Source organism: Ovis aries, chromosome 10, assembly GCF_016772045.2.
Source record: "Ovis aries strain OAR_USU_Benz2616 breed Rambouillet chromosome 10, ARS-UI_Ramb_v3.0, whole genome shotgun sequence".
Lineage (NCBI taxonomy): Eukaryota > Metazoa > Chordata > Mammalia > Artiodactyla > Bovidae > Ovis > Ovis aries.
The window spans coordinates 75,079,802-75,097,456 of NC_056063.1; the positions used below are offsets into that span (position 1 = coordinate 75,079,802).

Below are 17,655 nucleotides of genomic sequence, written 5' to 3' on the forward strand. Positions count from 1 at the left end.
ATGCCCCAGAATGGCTGGAAAACAGGAATGTTTGATAAAGTGAATAGAGCCTAGTAAATAATTATGAAATAAGTATCACAATTTGATGGTGCATATCAACTTATATATGTTCCTGGACATTATTTTATCTTTGCTTCTGATCAGGAGGCATTTAGGATTTATATTTTATCAGTCTAAATATCACTTATTGTAAAAATGATAATGTATACCATAAAAAGCAGAGTAGTTATAGATTTTACCTAATAAACTAAAAATGGCTTTTATTTTTAAAAAGATAAGTCCTTCTCTCATAAGGGTAGAGTATGAATTACTGAGCATCAAAGTTTAATTTGGTAGACTTTATTTTTCTGGGCTCCAAAATCACTGCAGATGGTGATTGCAGCCATGAAATTAAAAGATGCTTACTTCTTGGGAGGAAAAGTTATGACCAACCTAGACAGCATATTAAAAAGCAGAGACATTACTTTGTCAACAAAGGTCCGTCTAGTCAAGGCTATGATTCTTCCAGTGGTCATGTATGGATATGAGAGTTGGACTATAAAGAAAGCCGAGCGCTGAAGAATTGATGCTTTTGAACTGTGGTGTTGGAGAAGACTCTTGAGAATCCCTTGGACTACAATGAGATCCAACCAGTCCATCCTAAAGGAGATCAGTCCTGGGTGCTCATTGGAAGGACTGATGTTGAAGCTGAAACTCCAATACTTTGGCCACCTGATGCGAAGAGCTGACTCATTGGAAAAGACCCTGATGCTGGGAAAGATTGAGGGCAGGAGGAGAAGGGGACAAGACGATAAGATGGTTGGATGGCATCACTGACTCAACAGACATGGGTTTGGGTGGACTCCGGGAGTTGGTGATGGACAGGGAGGCCTGGCATGCTGTGGTTCATGGGGTTGCATCAAGAGTCAGACACGACTGAGCGACTAAACTGAGCTGAATGTCAACTCTACAACTAGATGTTTATAGTTGGTACATTACGTTCTTTGAAATAACCAGCAATCACAGATAACTAAGTTTGACAGACCATATGTCAACACAAAATTACAAAGTAATAACAACTAAGCCTTCATAGTAACTAAACATTGGGGTATATATGAACAATTTTCTCAACAGAAATTCCAAGTGTTAATTTACTTTGAATTCTCAGGAATCCCTTGAAAACCAGAACTAATACTGATAGTGGTCAAACAGCAGTGACCTTGAAAAGCAGTCATACAGAAAGCCTAAGAGTTTTCCCTCTTGTTTAAAATCTAAATGCCAAGTTTTTTTTTTCCCCCTAAATTGTCAATACGCTCAAAGAACTGTAAGTAATTAATGGTCAGGGGGAAGGATAAAAACCTTAATGAATTTTATGCATCTGGAAAGTACACATTTTATGATATTAGACTAGTCTTAAAAAGATCTCGGTACACTAAGCTCATGAGCCATTCAGGAAGCTGTTTAAAGGGAATTAGTCAGTTGTTTTTAGGTGCAGGCAACTGAGGGCAGTGAGGACCTGTCTGTGGAGATGACTCTCTAATGCTGAGCATGGGTGCGTGTGTGTGGGTGTGTGTGCATGTATGCTTGAAAATGCCTTATGAGCCTATGTATGTGCAGGATATTTAAATTTTTTTCAGTTGAATAATATTTGCTGCATCTTACAGTTGACTGATTTAATTTAACCTTTCCTATGAAGCCTGTTGTTGCTCAGTCGCTCAGTTGTGTCCAACTCTTTGCGACCTCATGGACTGCAGCACGCCAGGCTTCCCTGTCCTTCACTATCTCCCAGAGTTTGTTCAATCTCATGTACATTGAGTTGGTGATGCCATTCCAATCATCTTATCCTTTGTCCGTGCCTTCTCCTCCTGGCTTCAGTCTTGCCCAGCATCAGGGTCTTTTCCAGTGAGTCAGCTCTTCGCATCAGGTGGCCAAAGTACTGGAGCTTCAGCATCAGCCCTTTGCTAGCTGTCTCGATTATCTACCATTTGGGATAACTGTCAGCACGTGACCTGACTTGGGCAATGGCCTACATCATGACATCATTCATATTTCCACTGTATTATCATTTTCTCAAGATATAGCTGAAAAATCCCTTGTATCAGAATAATCACCTTGGATGCTTATTAAAAATACAGATTCCCAGGCACTACAGTCACCCAACTGGATCTGGGGCTGGGGATCTGGATTTGTAACAGGAATCCAAGTAAGTTTTAAGCACGTTAAAGCTTGAGGACTATCACACCAGGTGAAACTTCCTGAGGCAGGCACCCCTCTTATATGCCCCTGGGTCAGCACATGGCACACAGCTAGTTTATGGAACAAATCGACACACGTAGATGCTAGACGTTTCCAGGCCAAAGAGAGCTGAGACGACTCTCGCTTCAGATTGTGGGTTAGGTGTTCTCCTCAAAGGCCACGAAGCATCAGAAGGCGTGCCGTGTGCTGGGGGCAGGGGCTGCATCATGTCCACCTCTGTCTCCAGCACATGGACACTTAGGAAATCCTTGCACGTTCCCTACAGCTACTGGCTTGGAGAATCCTTGTGAAAATGAAGATATGCTATATAGCTTTTATGGTTCTAAGAGCAGTCTCAGTCATGGAAAAGTAGATGCTTAGACAACCCTTATAGGGTTACAGATAAGTCACTGAGCTTGGATGAGATGGAAACAGAGGAACCATCGAAGGTGTTGTGTTGATAACTCTCTTGGGATGTTCTGTAGGTGTAAACGTTTTATGCTTGTTGTTTCTGAATAGAGACCGTTTGGCTAATACAAGGCAGTAACCTGCCTGGTTGACCTCATGTGCTTATTCTGTGAACACTGACCCTTATTGGTCTGGGGAGCAAAACTGGAGTGTGCCAAACCGTCGATCCTCATTATTCACTGTGGTCATGTTCTATAAGGTCACTACTGCCAACACTGAATGTGCGCACACTGAACCCCCACTCCTCGGGGATATATAGGGTTCAGTTCAGTTCAGTCGCTCAGTCGTCTCCCGACTCTTTGCAACCCCATGAATCGCAGCACACCAGGCCTCCCTGTCCATCACCAACTCCCAGAGTTCACTCAAACTCATGTCCATTAAGTCGGTGAGGCCATCCAGTCATCTCATCCTCTATCGACCCCTTCTCCTCCTGCCCCCAATCCCTCCCAGCGTCAGAGTCTTTTCCAATGAATCAACTCTTCGCATGAGGTGGCCAAAGTATTGGAGTTTCAGCCTTAGCATCAGTTCTTCCAATGAACCCCAGGACTGATTTCCTTTAGAATGGACTGGTTGGATCTCCTTGCAGTCCAAGGGACTCTCAAGAGTCTTCACCAGCACCACAATTCAAAAGCATCAATTCTTTGGAGCTTAGCTTTCTTCACAGTCCAACTCTCACATCCATACATGACCACTGGAAAAACCATAGCCTTGACTAGATGGACCTTTGTTGGCAAAGTAATGTTTCTTTTTAATATGCTATCTAGGTTGGTCATAACTTTCCTTCCAAAGAGTAAGTGTCTTTTAATTTCATGGCTGCAATCACTATTTGCAGTGATTTTGGAGCCCCCCCAAATAAAGTCTGACACTGTTTCCCCATCTATTTCCCATGAAGTGATGGGACCAGATGCCATGATCTTCATTTTCTGAATGTTGAGCTTTAAGCCAACTTTTTCACTCTCCTCTTTCACTTTCATCAAGAGGCGTTTTAGTTCCTCTTCACTTTCTGCCATAAGGGTGGTGTCATCTGCATATCTGAGGTTATTGATATTTCTCCCGGCAATCCTGATTTCAGCTTGTGCTTCTTTCAGCCCAGCGTTTCTCATATAGGTTAGGCTTGGGTTATAAAATTTTGACAACTGATTAGTACATAAGCTTGTTTTATGTGTTTTTTTAAAGACAGCTAATTTAGCACATACTGCTGCTGTATGATTAACGTTGAACCCATGACCAAAAATGCTATCACTGCTGTCTGAAAGGAGCTTATCCAACAAGTCAGGCACGTCCTGAGCTCAGGAACACTGGACAGCATTTTAGTACCACACTCTGAGGCTGGGCAAGGACCCCTGTTTACAGCAGGAGCCGAACAAGGAGGCAGAGTGTTACTTGCTCGGCCTCATCTGGGAACGTGTGGGCTCTAAACTTGGTGAGGCTCTGTGCAGGTCCCCAAATGATTGCAAAACTGCTTCAGCGCATGTTGATTTGGGGGTTACAGAGCAATTTGGGCAGGAGGAGTGGGAGGTGGCTGTCTCTCCCTCCCTCCCTGCCCCCGGGCCAGGACTGAGCCCGGCAGGGGACCCCTCTGTGTGGTTCTCTTGCCCTGCCCTTAGCACACAGGTAGACGGTGGCAGGCCAGCTGCTGCCCACCTCCAGGCTTCTGCAGTATTCCTCGCTGGTTCCCCCAAACCCCAACAAAACTTCTCAAAACAGTCTCTTTGTTAGAGCTGCTTCCATGCGTGTGTGGTTTCCTTCTGGGACTCTGACTGTATGGGATAAAGAGGAAGGGTCTCTTTGATGACATGGGGTTGTATGCAATTCAGACACCCCAGGAGACAGAATGCTTCCATCTGTATAGGCTCTGGTTTGTAAGACAAAATGTAAACAGGAATGGGCTGTTTCTCTTTAATCAAAAGCAGCCGTGAGGGAGTCTGCTCTTTGGGTCAGAGTCAGGCAGGACGGACTGCTACCAGGGAAAGCTCATCAGAGGACTCCTGCCAGGAGAATCGCACATTTTTAGGTCATGTCTCTAAAATCACATAGGAAAGCATCTTAGGCATTTATATGTATCTAATAATGCAGATTACAAGGGCAACGATTTTTATTAAGCTATTGTTCCACACCCATTCCAACCAGCTTTCCCCAAAACTCCTCTGGCAGATATTCGACTTTCCCTTTTTCTTGAAACCTCTTGAGGGCCAGGGCAAAAACGGTCACATGGCATTTCTGTCATTGTGACTTTTGGTACACACTATTTTTTCACTGCTGGCTGTTTTCTATCTTAACGTGCAGGGCTTGCTTGGGACTTTACAACCCCCGGGTCGCATCCTAATCGTGACAGGTCGTCATGGACTATGGACCTTGTTAAAGATTTACCAACTTTATGCTTTGAGGACAGGGTGGAAAATCTATATTCTGAAAAAGAGCTGATAAAGTTTTCCCCATCACATGTTTAGTTATTACTCAGAGTGGGTGCCATTCACAAATTTCCCCAATCAATCTGCCCTTGGTTTCACAGTGCTCACTCCCTAGGCGACTGCCTAGGCTCTGCTCCTGAGTCTCTTTCCAGCCTATGACTTAATCTGATGAGCCATCCTGAACTTCATTTTATCATCCCTGAGGACAGGTTATTCAGAACTGTTTAACTTTCAAATCTTTAGTTGTTCTTGGTATTGCTGTTTTCCTTATCGCGGATTCTAAACAAAAGTGCTGTGCTCCAGAGAACTGACTGGGAGATAGGGGACAAGGGTGGTTCTTCCAAGGAGCCAATGCGTTCAGGCTTCTTTTCAGGGAAAAACCCAGTGAAGCTCTCCTTGAAGTGAAGAGTTCAATGCCAAGAGCATGTGGGCCTTGTTGCTGAGGGTCAGGTTCACACGTCAGAGTGAAAAATTAAAAACTAGCATTGGTCCAGGGACGTCAAGGTGGAGAGACAGTTGAATGGTGAACACCATGTAATAACCAACTGGCTTTCCACCCCGCCTTCAGAATACTTAAGAGAACTTTACATATTTTGGCTAAAATTAATTTTTAAATGTAAAATCACTCAATATATTATCTTCCTTTCTCATGGTTACTTTTTAATTTAGGGAGTCATTTGAAACCACAGAATTTTTGACGGTGGTTCTTAAGCCTTTGAGGTTTAAGATCCTTTTACATATTATAAAAATCATTGAGAATTCTTTAAAAATAAGTGAGAACTTTTATGTATATGGGTGTTATCTCTCAATATTTATAATATTAGGAGTGAACACTAAAGAAATGTAAAAATATTTATGGATTAATCTAAGCTCATAATAATAAACCGATTACATGTTAACAAAAATAATGTTTTTAATGGGAAATTTTTTTCAAAAAAAAATTAAGAAGAGTGGCCTTGTTCTACATTTTTGCCACTGTAATGTCTGGCTTCATAGGAGCAGCCTCGATTCTGGCCTCTGCTTCTGCATTCAGCCTCTTCAATATATTATTCTGGATGATGCAGACAAAGAAAATCCAGCCTCACGGAGATAGGTGGAAAAGGAAGGACCTCAAAGACTTCCTGAAAGGTTACTGGGGACCCCAGGGGCCTCGGGGCCTCACTTTGAGAACTGATTCATGGATGGTCGGTGTCATGGAGGATGTCTGCTCATGGGCCCTGCTTACTGGCATGAACATGATCAAAAGTCCTCATGTTAAGCAGGACCTCCACTCATTAAAAGCAACTACAACAGAGGCAGAAGATGCTTACTCCTTTCTCCGTTCTTTCTTTTCACATGAAGAAACAGACCACTTTATTTTTCCTTAAAAGAAGGGCATGATTAAAAAGCTTTCTCCCGAATGTTTCATTTTGCTTTCAAGTTGAGGGGAGGCAGGCACACGTGAAAAGCTCTTCTGGCAGACACGCATGGAAGAAGAAAATCAGGGAACGTAGCAGAATACTGGCTTTTTTTCAGATGCCTAGCTTTATTTCAAAACTGTCTACTCAGGGAGAAGTGGCTGCAAGGTGACCCCGCTTTGGCAAGAAACTTGCAGAAATTGCTCAGTTCAGTTCAGTTGCTCAGTCGTGTCTGACTCTTTGCGACCCCATGAATCGCAGCACGCCAGGCCTCCCTGTCCATCACCAACTCCTAGAGTTCACTCAGACTCACGTCCATCGAGTCTGTGATGCCGTCCAGCCATCTCATCCTCTGTTGTCCTCTTCTCCTCCTGCCCCCAATCCCTCCCAGCATCAGAGTCTTTTCCAATGAGTCAACTCTTCACATGAGGTAGCCAAAGCATCATTCTATCCAAAGAAGTCCCAGGGTTGATCTCCTTCAGAATGGACTGGTTGGATCTCCTTGCAGTCCAAGGGACTCTCAAGAGTTTTCTCCGCACCACAATTCAAAAGCATCAATTTTTTGGCACTCAGCCTTCTTCACAGTCCAACTCTCACATCTATACATGACCACAGGAAAAACCATAGCTTTGACTAGATGGACCTTAGTTGGCAAAGTAATGTCTCTGCTTTTGAATATACTATCTAGGTTGGTCATAACTTTTCTTCCAAGGAGTAAGCGTCTTTTAATTTCATGGCTGCAGTCACCATCTGCAGTGATTTTGGAGCCCCAAAAAATAAAGTCTGACACTGTTTCTACTGTTTCCTCATCTATTTCCCATGAAGTGATGGGACCAGATGCCATGATCTTTGTTTTCTGAATGTTGAGCTTTAAGCCAACTTTTTCACTCTCCTGTTTTCACTTTCATCAAGAGGCTTTTTAGCTCCTCTTCACTTTCTGCCATAAGGGTGGTGTCATCTGCATATCTGAGGTTATTATATTTCTCCTGGCAATCTTGATTCCAGCTTGTGTTTCTTCCAGTCCAGCGTTTCTCATGATGTACTCTGCATATAAGTTAAATAAGCAGAGTGACAATATTCAGCCTTGATGTACTCCTTTTCCTGTTTGGAACCAGTCTGTTGTTCCATGTCCAGTTCTAACTGTTGCTTCCTGACCTGCATACAGATTTCTCAAGAGGCAGGTTAGGTGGTCTGGTATTCCCATCTCTTTCAGAATTTTCCACAGTTTATTGTGGTCTACACAGTTAAAGGCTTTGGCACAGTCAATAAAGCAGAAACAGATGTTCTTCTGGAACTCTCTTGCTTTTCCATGATCCAGCGGATGTTGGCAATTTGATCTCTGGTTCCTCTGCCTTTTCTAAAACCAGCTTGAAAAAATAAAAAAATAAAAAAATAAAAAAAATAAAACCAGCTTGAACATCAGGGAGCTCACGGTTCACGTATTGCTGAAGCCTGGCTTGGAGAATTTTGAGCATTACTTTACTAGCATGTGAGATGAGGGCAATTGTGCGGTAGTTTGAGCATTCTTTGGCATTGCCTTTCTTTGGGATTCAATGAAAACTGACCTTTTCCAGTCCTATGGCCACTGCTGAGTTTTCCAAATTTGCTGGCATATTGAGTGCAGCACTTTCACAGCATCATCTTTCAGGATTTGAAACAGCTCAATTGGAATTCCATCACCTCCACTAGCTTTGTTCGTAGTGATGCTTTCTAAGGCCCACTTGACTTCACATTCCAAGATGTCTGGCTCTAGATGAGTGATCACATCATCATGATTATCTGGGTTGTGAAAATCTTTTTTGTACAGTTCTTCCGTGTATTCTTGCCACCTCTTCTTAATATCTTCTGCTTCTGTTAGGTCCATACCATTTCTGTCCTTTATCGAGCCCATCTTTGCATGAAATGTTCCCTTGGTATCTCTAATTTTCTTGAAGAGATCTCTAGTCTTTCCCATTCTGTTGTTTCCCTCTATTTCTTTGCATTGATCGCTGAAGAAGGCTTTCTTATCTCTTCTTGCTATTCTTTGGAACTCTGCATTCAGATGCTTATATCTTTCCTTTTTCCTTTGCTTTTTGCCTCTCTTCTTTTCACAGCTATTTGTAAGGCCTCCCCAGACAGCCATTTTGCTTTTTTGCATTTCTTTTCCATGGGGATGGTCTTCATCCCTGTCTTCTGTACAATGTCACAAACCTCATTCCATAGTTCATCAGGCACTCTATCTATCAGATCTAGGCCCTTAAATCTATTTCTCACTTCCACTGTATAATCATAAGGGATTTGATTTAGGTCATACCTGAATGGTCTAACAGTTTTCCCTACTTTCTTCAATTTGAGTCTGAATTTGGTAATAAGGAGTTCATGATCTGAGCCACAGTCAGCTCCTGGTCTTGCTTTGTTGACTGTATAGAGCTTCTCCATCTTTGGCTGCAAAGAATATAATCAATGTGATTTTGGTGTTGACCATCTGGTGATGTCCATGTGTAGAGTCTTCTTTTGTGTTGTTGGAAGAGGGTATTTGCTATGACCAGTGCCTTTTCTTGGCAAAACTCTATTAGTCTTTGCCCTGCTTCATTCTGCATTCCAAGGTCAAATTTGTCTGTTACTCCAGGTGTTTCTTGACTTCCTACTTCTGCATTCCAGTCCCCTATAATGAAAAGCACATCTTTTTGGGGTGTTAGTTCATAAAGGTCTTATAGGTCTTCATAAAACCGTTCAACTTCAGTTTCTTCAGCGTTACTGGTTGGGGCATAGACTTGGATAACTGTGATATTGAATGGTTTGCCTTGGAGACAAACAGAGATCATTCTGTCGTTTTTGAGACTGCATCCAAGTATTGCATTTTGGACTCTTTTGTTGAACATGATGGTTACTCGATTTCTTCTAAGGGATTCCTGCCCGCAGTAGTAGATATAATGGTCATCTGAGTTAAATTCACCCATTCCAGTCCATTTTAGTTTGCTGATCCCTAGAATGTCAATGTTCACCCTTGCCATCTCCTGTTTGACCACTTCCAATTTGCCTTGATTCATGGACCTGACATTCCAGGTTCCTATGCAATATTGCTCTTTACAGCATCAGATCTTGCTTCTATCACCAGTCATATCCACAACTGGGTATTGTTTTTGCTTTGGTTCCGTCCCTTCATTCTTTCAGGAGTTATTTTTCCATTTGCAGAACTTGCAGAAATTGCTACAGTGATCTAAAGTCAAATGTTTTGGTCTCTCTGGGGGGTGGGATAGGGTGGTCTTATCTACTCATGATGCGCAGGCCCTGGGGGCAGCACTCAAGCGGAAGCAGGGATCCAAGGATGTGGACAGGGGCTGCTCTGCCCCCAAGCCCAGGCTGGCCTCTCACAGCCTTGCATATCTGGCAACACTGATTGAAAAGTTAGATTAAAACAGATAAACAAATAAATCCCATAAAACAGAGAAAGTAATTGCTGAAAAGAATGAGAAACCTTATGATTCAAAACAGCAGACCTTTCACCATGAGAGTTTAAGCTCTCAGTCTTACATCACCACTAACCGGCTTGTCAAACTCTCTGGGCTTCCCTTGTGGCTTAGTGGTAAATGATCTGCATACCATTTCGGGACTCGTGGGTTCAGTCCCTGGGTCAGGAAGATCCTTCGGAGAAGGAAATGGCAACCTCCTCTAGTATTCTTGCCTGGGAAATCCCATGGACAGAGGAGCCTGGAAGGCTCTAGACCATGGTGTTGCAAAAGAGCTGGACACGACTGAACGACTCAACAACAACAACAAACTCTCTCCAGAGGACACGAGGAGTTCCAAGAAAGGGGACTGGCAGGAGCTTGTGTCAGTGTTCTGGAGAATTATCATAGTTAGAACAAAGTCTGTACACAGCGGCTGCAGAGAGAAAACCCTGGGCTGGGGGCAGGGGTGGGGAATGGCAGCACCCGAGACCCTCAGTGACCCGAGCCCCCGCGGGCTGTGGCCCTCACCTCATTGAAGTGGACGTCCTGCATGCCGACGTCTTCCATCATGGAGGCTTCCTCGTCGGTGTTTGGGGTGATGACCCTGAAGGCTGTGCATCCTTGTCTAAACATGCCTAGGATTGAGAGAGCAGGGGACAGCTGGAGTTATCAGCCTGAAGGTGGATGAGCCATGAGGGCACTTCCTGCCCTGTTTTGTTTCTGGGCTGAATGAAAACCAATCTACAAATCTTGTGTCTCATGCCAGCATTGCCACAGGGAACCTTGGGGCCACTAGGCACTCGCCTTCATCCGCTTCCTCGTATTTGACCCTCACCACCCTCCATTTGTTTCTTTTTCTCATCCATTTAAAAAATTTATTTATTTATTTGGCTGTGCTAGGTCTTAGTTGTGGCACATGGATCCTGGAGTAGGTTGTCATTTCCTTCTCCAGGGGATCTTCCTGACCCAGGGATCGAAGCCGGGGGCCTCTGCCTTGGGAGCACATAGTCTTAGCCACTGGACCACTAGGGAAGTTCCTTCTCATCCCTTTTCATTTTTCACCCACCTTTATTAAAATGTATGTAATCCTTAAATAAATTGAAATCGGCACTGAACCAAATTAACAGCAAAATATAGTAACAACAATAGTTTGATAAGATGACCCATGCTCAGATACCAAGAAAACTGAAGGAGCCAAAGCCAGTCAGAGAAACGGGCTCAGAAACAACTCTGTTTCTTTCCAGCTGTCATGTCACCCCCTTCGTTGGGGGGTGGTACCTGGGCAGCCGCAGCGGCTTGACATTACTCCTTACATAGTGCAGGGTTCAGCCAGACCTGGTGCAGCTGTGCTCCAGTATATACGGGAACACAGCTGGCTTTTCTGAAAGCCCCGTGTTCTCGATTGGGAAGTGGAGATGAGCAACGGGTGTTTGACCAGAGGAGCCGTGGGAGAACTTGCAGCCTGCTGATGTGGGAGCCAGCCCTTACACACAACGGGGCAGCGCACACTCCCACCCGCCCCTTCCACGGGGATGCAAGGTCCCAGCCTGGGCGCTGCCTCCTCGCACGGCAGAGCCAACCGGGCTGTGCTCCAAAAAATGCTGTCTGATGACCTCCTGCTACAGCTGCCGTGTGATGGATAAATAGTTCCAGGGAACTACCTTCAGGGAAAATAAAATCTCTCCATCTGGAGACTGGCCAGCCAGGAACTCCTGGAGGCAAAGCTTATTAACTAGTTTTTGCAAGATGGAGTTATTAGCAAGAGGTTATATGACAACACAACACCTACTTTTGTTTTGCATTTTTGTGGTGCCTACCGAGTCAAGTAAATATCACATCAGCGAATTAAAAAAAACAATGAGTAAGTATAGAAGGAAATGGCAACCCACTCCAGTATTCTTCCCTGGGAAATCCCACGGACAGAGGAGCCTGGCAGGTTCCATGGAGTTGCAAAGAGTCTAACATGACTAAGTGACTAAACAACAATAATATAGTGTGCGGGTGCACACACACAGACACACAGACACACACATAGACACAGACAGACAGACAGACAGACACACACACACACACACAGATCCTCCACCTCAAATCCTTCTGAATGGTTCTCGCTTGTCTTTGCTGCTTTGTAAAAGTTTACAATTGTTTCACAAAACACAGAATCATTTCTTACCTTTCCGTGTGAGATATTCTGCCACCAGGGCTGTGACATGGACGTAGCACATTGCTGCCTATAGTAAAAGACACATGCTTCAGAATCACCGGTTATAATGCACAAAGCTCACCATCAGAAACCTAATGGCTGTATGTACTTATGTCGGATCTCAAGGCATCAGCTCGTGTTCATGGCTGACATCTTACCTATAGAAAAAAGTGGGACAATTCATACAAATTGAAATTATGAAACTCTGAATTCAGATGGATGGCAACAAGCTTGATAAGGCCCATTTCTATCTAGAATTATTAAATTTTTATTAAAGATAAAAGATTTTTAAAAAGCATTTTTTCTTACTATATGTAAAATTTTGGCACTATTTCTCTTAAAGGGAAAAGAGGATCCCTTGAAGAAAAGGCATGTGCATTCCTATATTCAGAGAGAACTGCTCAAACTTCAGGGGCTAATGTATTTTTCTGTCAACCTAAAAAACAATGAAGTTATAAATTTTTTCCCAAAATAGAATTCTAAATGAAAATAATGTAATGTTCAATGGATAACATTTTAAACACCTTTAAAATGTAATAAAAAACAAAAATAAATTCTTTCAACCAAGTTGCCATGGTTTATAAAACATCAAACATAGCTGTTAGAAATGAACCTACTATAAGGTTCTAATGCCTAAGCCCTGGTTCTTGTCAGAATCGTAGAAAAATTACTACTACCAACAAGTGCGTAATTCATTTTTATTATGGCTAATGGATATTTTAGATTAAACTGATCAAACAGAATGGACTCTGAATAATCAAAAAGTAAGAATTGCTACATACACTTTTCAGATGTAGGACACAATTTCACTAATTTAAGCAATTAGCATATTTAAAGTAAAAGCATATTTCTTTGGTCGTTCTGCTGATCACACCTAAATGCCATGGGCATGACCCCTGAGCAGAGTTTTCGTGGGAACATGAAGAGAACCCGCCTTACAGCCCATCGTTGTTCTTAACTGCCTCCACTTTACAGACGATGTCACTGAGACACAGTGGGGTTAAGAACAGGCTCAGTGTCGCCGAATCAGTCAATGCTGGATCTGGGAGCCAGTCTCCTAGAAGCCCACACACCCCACCTGCACACCTTCTATGCTGATGCTTACTGAACCATGGGCTCTGCAGCCGGGGCAGCTCTGACCCCTGCTGCATTCACAGACAAAACCACTACCTCGAAGAGGAAAAGGCTATGCCCTGGCTGACTTCTGTATCAGGAAAATCTCATTTTATCATAAAATAGTTGCATTTTAGATCAGGAGAGGAGTTCTGATGCAGAAGCTGAATGCACTTGCACTAACGGGCACCTGTGTGAGCACAGGTGTCTTCTAAGAGCTCGTAAACAAGGTGCCTGTGACAGAGAAAGCCCCTTACGACATTCTAAACTGTAAAAACGCTAAATGACTATGAAGGAGCTCTGAGCCCAGCACTGAAGTATCACGTGCTTTTAACTGGCTTCTTGGAATTACTGGGAAGTTTCTCGCATAATCAGCTTCTCTCAGTGAGTGGGGCATAACTCGTTTTCTCAAAAAGCCTGGACAGACAGGCGCGTGGGGCTACCTCGGACAGGTCGCCATTCTTGACGTGGATCCGGGCCATGCTGTCCAGCCACGTCTTCCGGAGCTCGGGGGTGCTGGCATAGGACTTGGCCAGGCTGTACTGGAGGTCCACCAGCATCTCAGGGTCAGCCTCGTGCTCCTTCATCTGGGCCGTGGCCATCAGAACGGTGCGGATCCTTTTGGTCAAGTCCTTCACGTCCGAGGAGAAGGTGGTGTGCTGGAGCAAGGGTGGAGGGAAGACACAGGCTTTCAGCTGTGATCTGTCTGTCTGCATGCGTTTCCCAGATGATAAGGCCGGGTCTCGGGGGGGTAAAAAGTAAATCGGCATTGGGCCACCCACCTTGATGAGCCTGTCACTGTTGGCGCAGTTGTTGATGATAGACAAGGACTGCTGGAACCTGGTTCCCCCGATGCCAACAACATCTGCTATCAGCTGGCTGACTGAAATAACAATCTGAGGGACACACAAACGTGAGCTAATCAATTCACCTTCACATGATGCCCCTGGCTCAGCCCCTGACTTTGGTTACGATGTGCATGGGAATGGGGCAACGGGAAGCCTGTGAGCAGGGGTTGCTCCAGTGTGGGAAACAGTGTCTGAGTATTCCCCTCCCCCTTCCAAGAATTATTCCAGAAGGTGACTCTGCTCTCCTTGCGTCTTTTGTTTGTATAGTAAAATGCTGACCAGGCAAGTGTAGAGGAATGAGAAGCAGATGACCCCATGTCACTTGGATAATTACGGATCACCTTCTCTAATAGACATGGAGACCTTATTATTACTTCTTTGGTTTTGGCTTGGATTTATATGGGCTCAGTATTCAAAAGTGGATGACCCTCTGCATTTATTATTAAAACATGTACATATTAACAATGGCATGGGGGAATCTGTCCTTTGGGGGTCTATATTAGCACTGCCTTGACCTAGTTACTCAACTAAACTGTGACCTGTCCCCCCTTTCCTGCACCACAGTCAGCACTAAGTACTGTCACTATGTACTGTTAACGCAGTCTCCTCTTCTTTCTAACCTCTCCATGACCCAGGACTCCATCCTCTCTGGCCTAGACTTGACATGGTTTCCCCAAGGTCTCCCGAGCTCAGGCCTTGACTTCCGGATTCTTTCTCAGTCTAGAGTCCAGGTGATCCCCCTGAATATGCAATAATGCCTCCACATTCTCAACCCTACTGTCCGGACCTCCTCCAGCTCCCTGGCTGGCCCCTTTCTCATCCAGGGCCTGGAACATGCTCACCCCCAACCCCCTGTTCATCTTTCACACCCCCTGGGAAGCCCTTGGCCTGCTCCTTGGTGCACTGAAATTCTCCTGTTATGGCCCTGGGCACGTGGCACAGAAGCCTCGTGGTCTGCCTGTCCTCTGGGGATGACGACACCCTGTCCGGGCCAGGAGAGGGTCCTGCTTTGTTCCCGGCACCCAGGAATCCTAGCATGTAGTTTGCAAACGATAAATACTTGTTTTCAAAAAGGAATACGTACAGACAGAGAAGGCCCTCCTGTATGTGTTTGTAGAAAAAGAGGGTCTACAGAAATACCTGAGACCCCTAGTATCAGGCAGTTTACAGGACGGGGAATTTGGCGCATTTTAACTCTGGAGAAATGGCACATGTGTCGGCAGATGGACAACAGAAGAGGACTACTTTGGGCTCTCTGTGTCTTACCTGAGATGTTTACTGCGAGGAATCCTCTCATAGGTTCTATACGTCCTAACTCAGCGTAACTTCAGTCAGTCCAGAACTGACTCAATACTCAAATGTCAATTTACCAACAGAAACACATCCTGGGCCCAAATTGTACAACGTGGAGGATGAAATTAACCAAACCAGTAAATGTGATATTCGAGTTTTCCGTCTTGCTGCCAGACCATTCAGAACTTACACCGAGGTAACTTGGCAAACGCTGACATGCACAGTTTTCCTACGGAAGCAGAATTCCGCAGGGCGCACGGGTCCTGGAAAGCTAAAGCACACGCACCTGCAGATGGGTCCGGACAAAGGACTTCTTGCCGGTGTAGTCGAAGTTGTTCCTCATCAGGAAGTACAGCAGCTGGGAGGCCTCGGTCCTGATGGAGCTCAGCTTGGAGTTGCAGCACTTGAGGATCTCGTAGCACAGGGCCGCGCACATGTCCGCTCTCCCCTCGTAGAACGTCGAGGGGAACTAGATAGACACGAGGAAGCAAATGGGCCCAGAGAGGTTAGTTAGCGCCCCCTTCAGCCCCAGGGGAACAGAGAACAGGTGACAATCGAGGACGACCTCCCCTGATGAGACCACGTACCTTATAGATCAGTGACCTTAAGGCGGTGAAGACGTGTTTTAAAGCTGTTTCAGACTGATGTTTTTGAAGAAAACACAGGTAGACGTCAAAAACTTTCTTCATGAGGGGATTATGTCCATGGTCAGCCAGGAGCTGGTTCTTAAAACACAGGAGAAGAGCCTGGTCAGTGAGACATGCCAGATATCGCTAACAGGTTTCATATAACCGCCAGCCTCAAAGGTTACATTTTCCAGGTACTAGGACAACTTATAATTTAAACAAACTTGCCAGAAACCTTCTAGGAGAGCACAAAAGTCTCCTGTAGTACACATAAGCTTATCAATAAATTTATGCTTTTATTACTAAGGGAGGGACTAAAAGTTCGCAGCAAATGGTGATATGGTTTAAAGGACCACAGTATCTCAGTATTGACTAGGCTTCATTTATTGACTTATTTTTATTGTGCCCAGCAACTGATACAGAGGTAAGGTTTGTGACACCTCAGTTCCAGCGGAGGAGAGTCATTACAGGTATCAGCTAATGAACGGGCTGGAAAAATACTGAAGTGAGGTCTATGAAACAGATCCCCTATCAGTGAGGGCTGGGTTTCCTCACCCACCGCAGGCTCTCAGGCACTCTGTGAAGCCATGCATCACCCACCAGGCAGTCTGGTGAGGGCAAAAATGCACGGGCTTTGGTCAGGCACTGTTTCTCGTGTGTACTTTCCAGGTGGCACTAATGGTAAAGAACCTGCCTGCCAAAGCAGGAGACTTAATAGATGTGGGTTTGATCCCTGGGTTGGGAAGATACCCTGGAGAAAGGCATGGTAACCCACTCCAGTAGTCTTGTCTGGAGAATCACATGGAGACAGGAGCCTGACAAGCTATGGTCCACGGGGTCACAAAGAGTTGGACACGACTGAAGTGACTTAGCACACACTCCTGTGTATGGATTTGCAGGTAAACCAAGCCTTCTCATCCCTGAAACAGTGACCCTAAAACTGAGCTACTGTGAAGACTTGAGGTCAAGTATAGGAAGTATCTGGGCTTCCCTGGTGGCTCAGACTGTAAAGAGTCCGCCTGCAATGCAGAAGACCTGGGTTCGATCCCTGGGTTGGGAAGATCCCCTGGAGGAGGGCATGGCAACCCACTCCACTATTCTTGCCTGGAGAATCAGCATGGACAAAGAAGCTTGGCAGGCTACAGTCCATGGGGTTGCCAAGAGTCGGGCATTACTGAGCAGCTAAGCACACATAGGGAGTATTTGATCCACCCTCTGATTTGTTTGGTAAGTGGCAAGAGGGCCACCACTAATTTCGTCTCTTTGTTTTTCATGATTTCCTCCCACCAGCAGCAAATCCACACTGATTCAACACCGCGGAAGCCTGGCTGGCTAAAACTCCCAAAGATCGTTGAACACGTACAGTAGACAGATGCGTTGCCCAGCTAGAGGCCAGCATGCAGCCACGACACGTGTGTGACACTGGAGACCTGCCTCTTCAAATACAGACAGGCCTGTCAAGACAAAGGTGTGCTTTTGGGAGAATGTGTACATTTTGCAAAAGTAGGCAAAAATGATTGTCATTAAAAAAAAAAAGAGTCCAGAGGCCAGTACCTGAAACCAATCCTACAATTCAGTGAAACGAGCAGAGATGACTTATGTCTGGCCAGTTCTGTTGCAGGGCAAATTACAGCTGAAATAATAGTTTTGA

General features: G+C 44.8%; 1 protein-coding gene across 23 annotated transcripts in view; it reads right to left on the bottom strand.

Annotated features, from left to right (window-relative positions):
* Positions 1-17,655, bottom strand: part of DOCK9 (dedicator of cytokinesis 9) — a 288,486-nt gene that overhangs the window by 22,786 nt on the left and 248,045 nt on the right. For all 23 annotated transcript variants that reach the window (XM_027973748.3, XM_060394649.1, XM_060394644.1 and 20 more), the window contains exons 40-45: positions 15,966-16,103; positions 15,665-15,847; positions 14,020-14,133; positions 13,681-13,896; positions 12,095-12,152; positions 10,450-10,556 (exon numbers count right to left, since the gene is read on the bottom strand). In XM_027973748.3, coding sequence (XP_027829549.2) covers positions 10,450-10,556; positions 12,095-12,152; positions 13,681-13,896; positions 14,020-14,133; positions 15,665-15,847; positions 15,966-16,103 — 816 coding nt within the window. The remainder of the gene's footprint in view (positions 1-10,449; positions 10,557-12,094; positions 12,153-13,680; positions 13,897-14,019; positions 14,134-15,664; positions 15,848-15,965; positions 16,104-17,655) is intronic.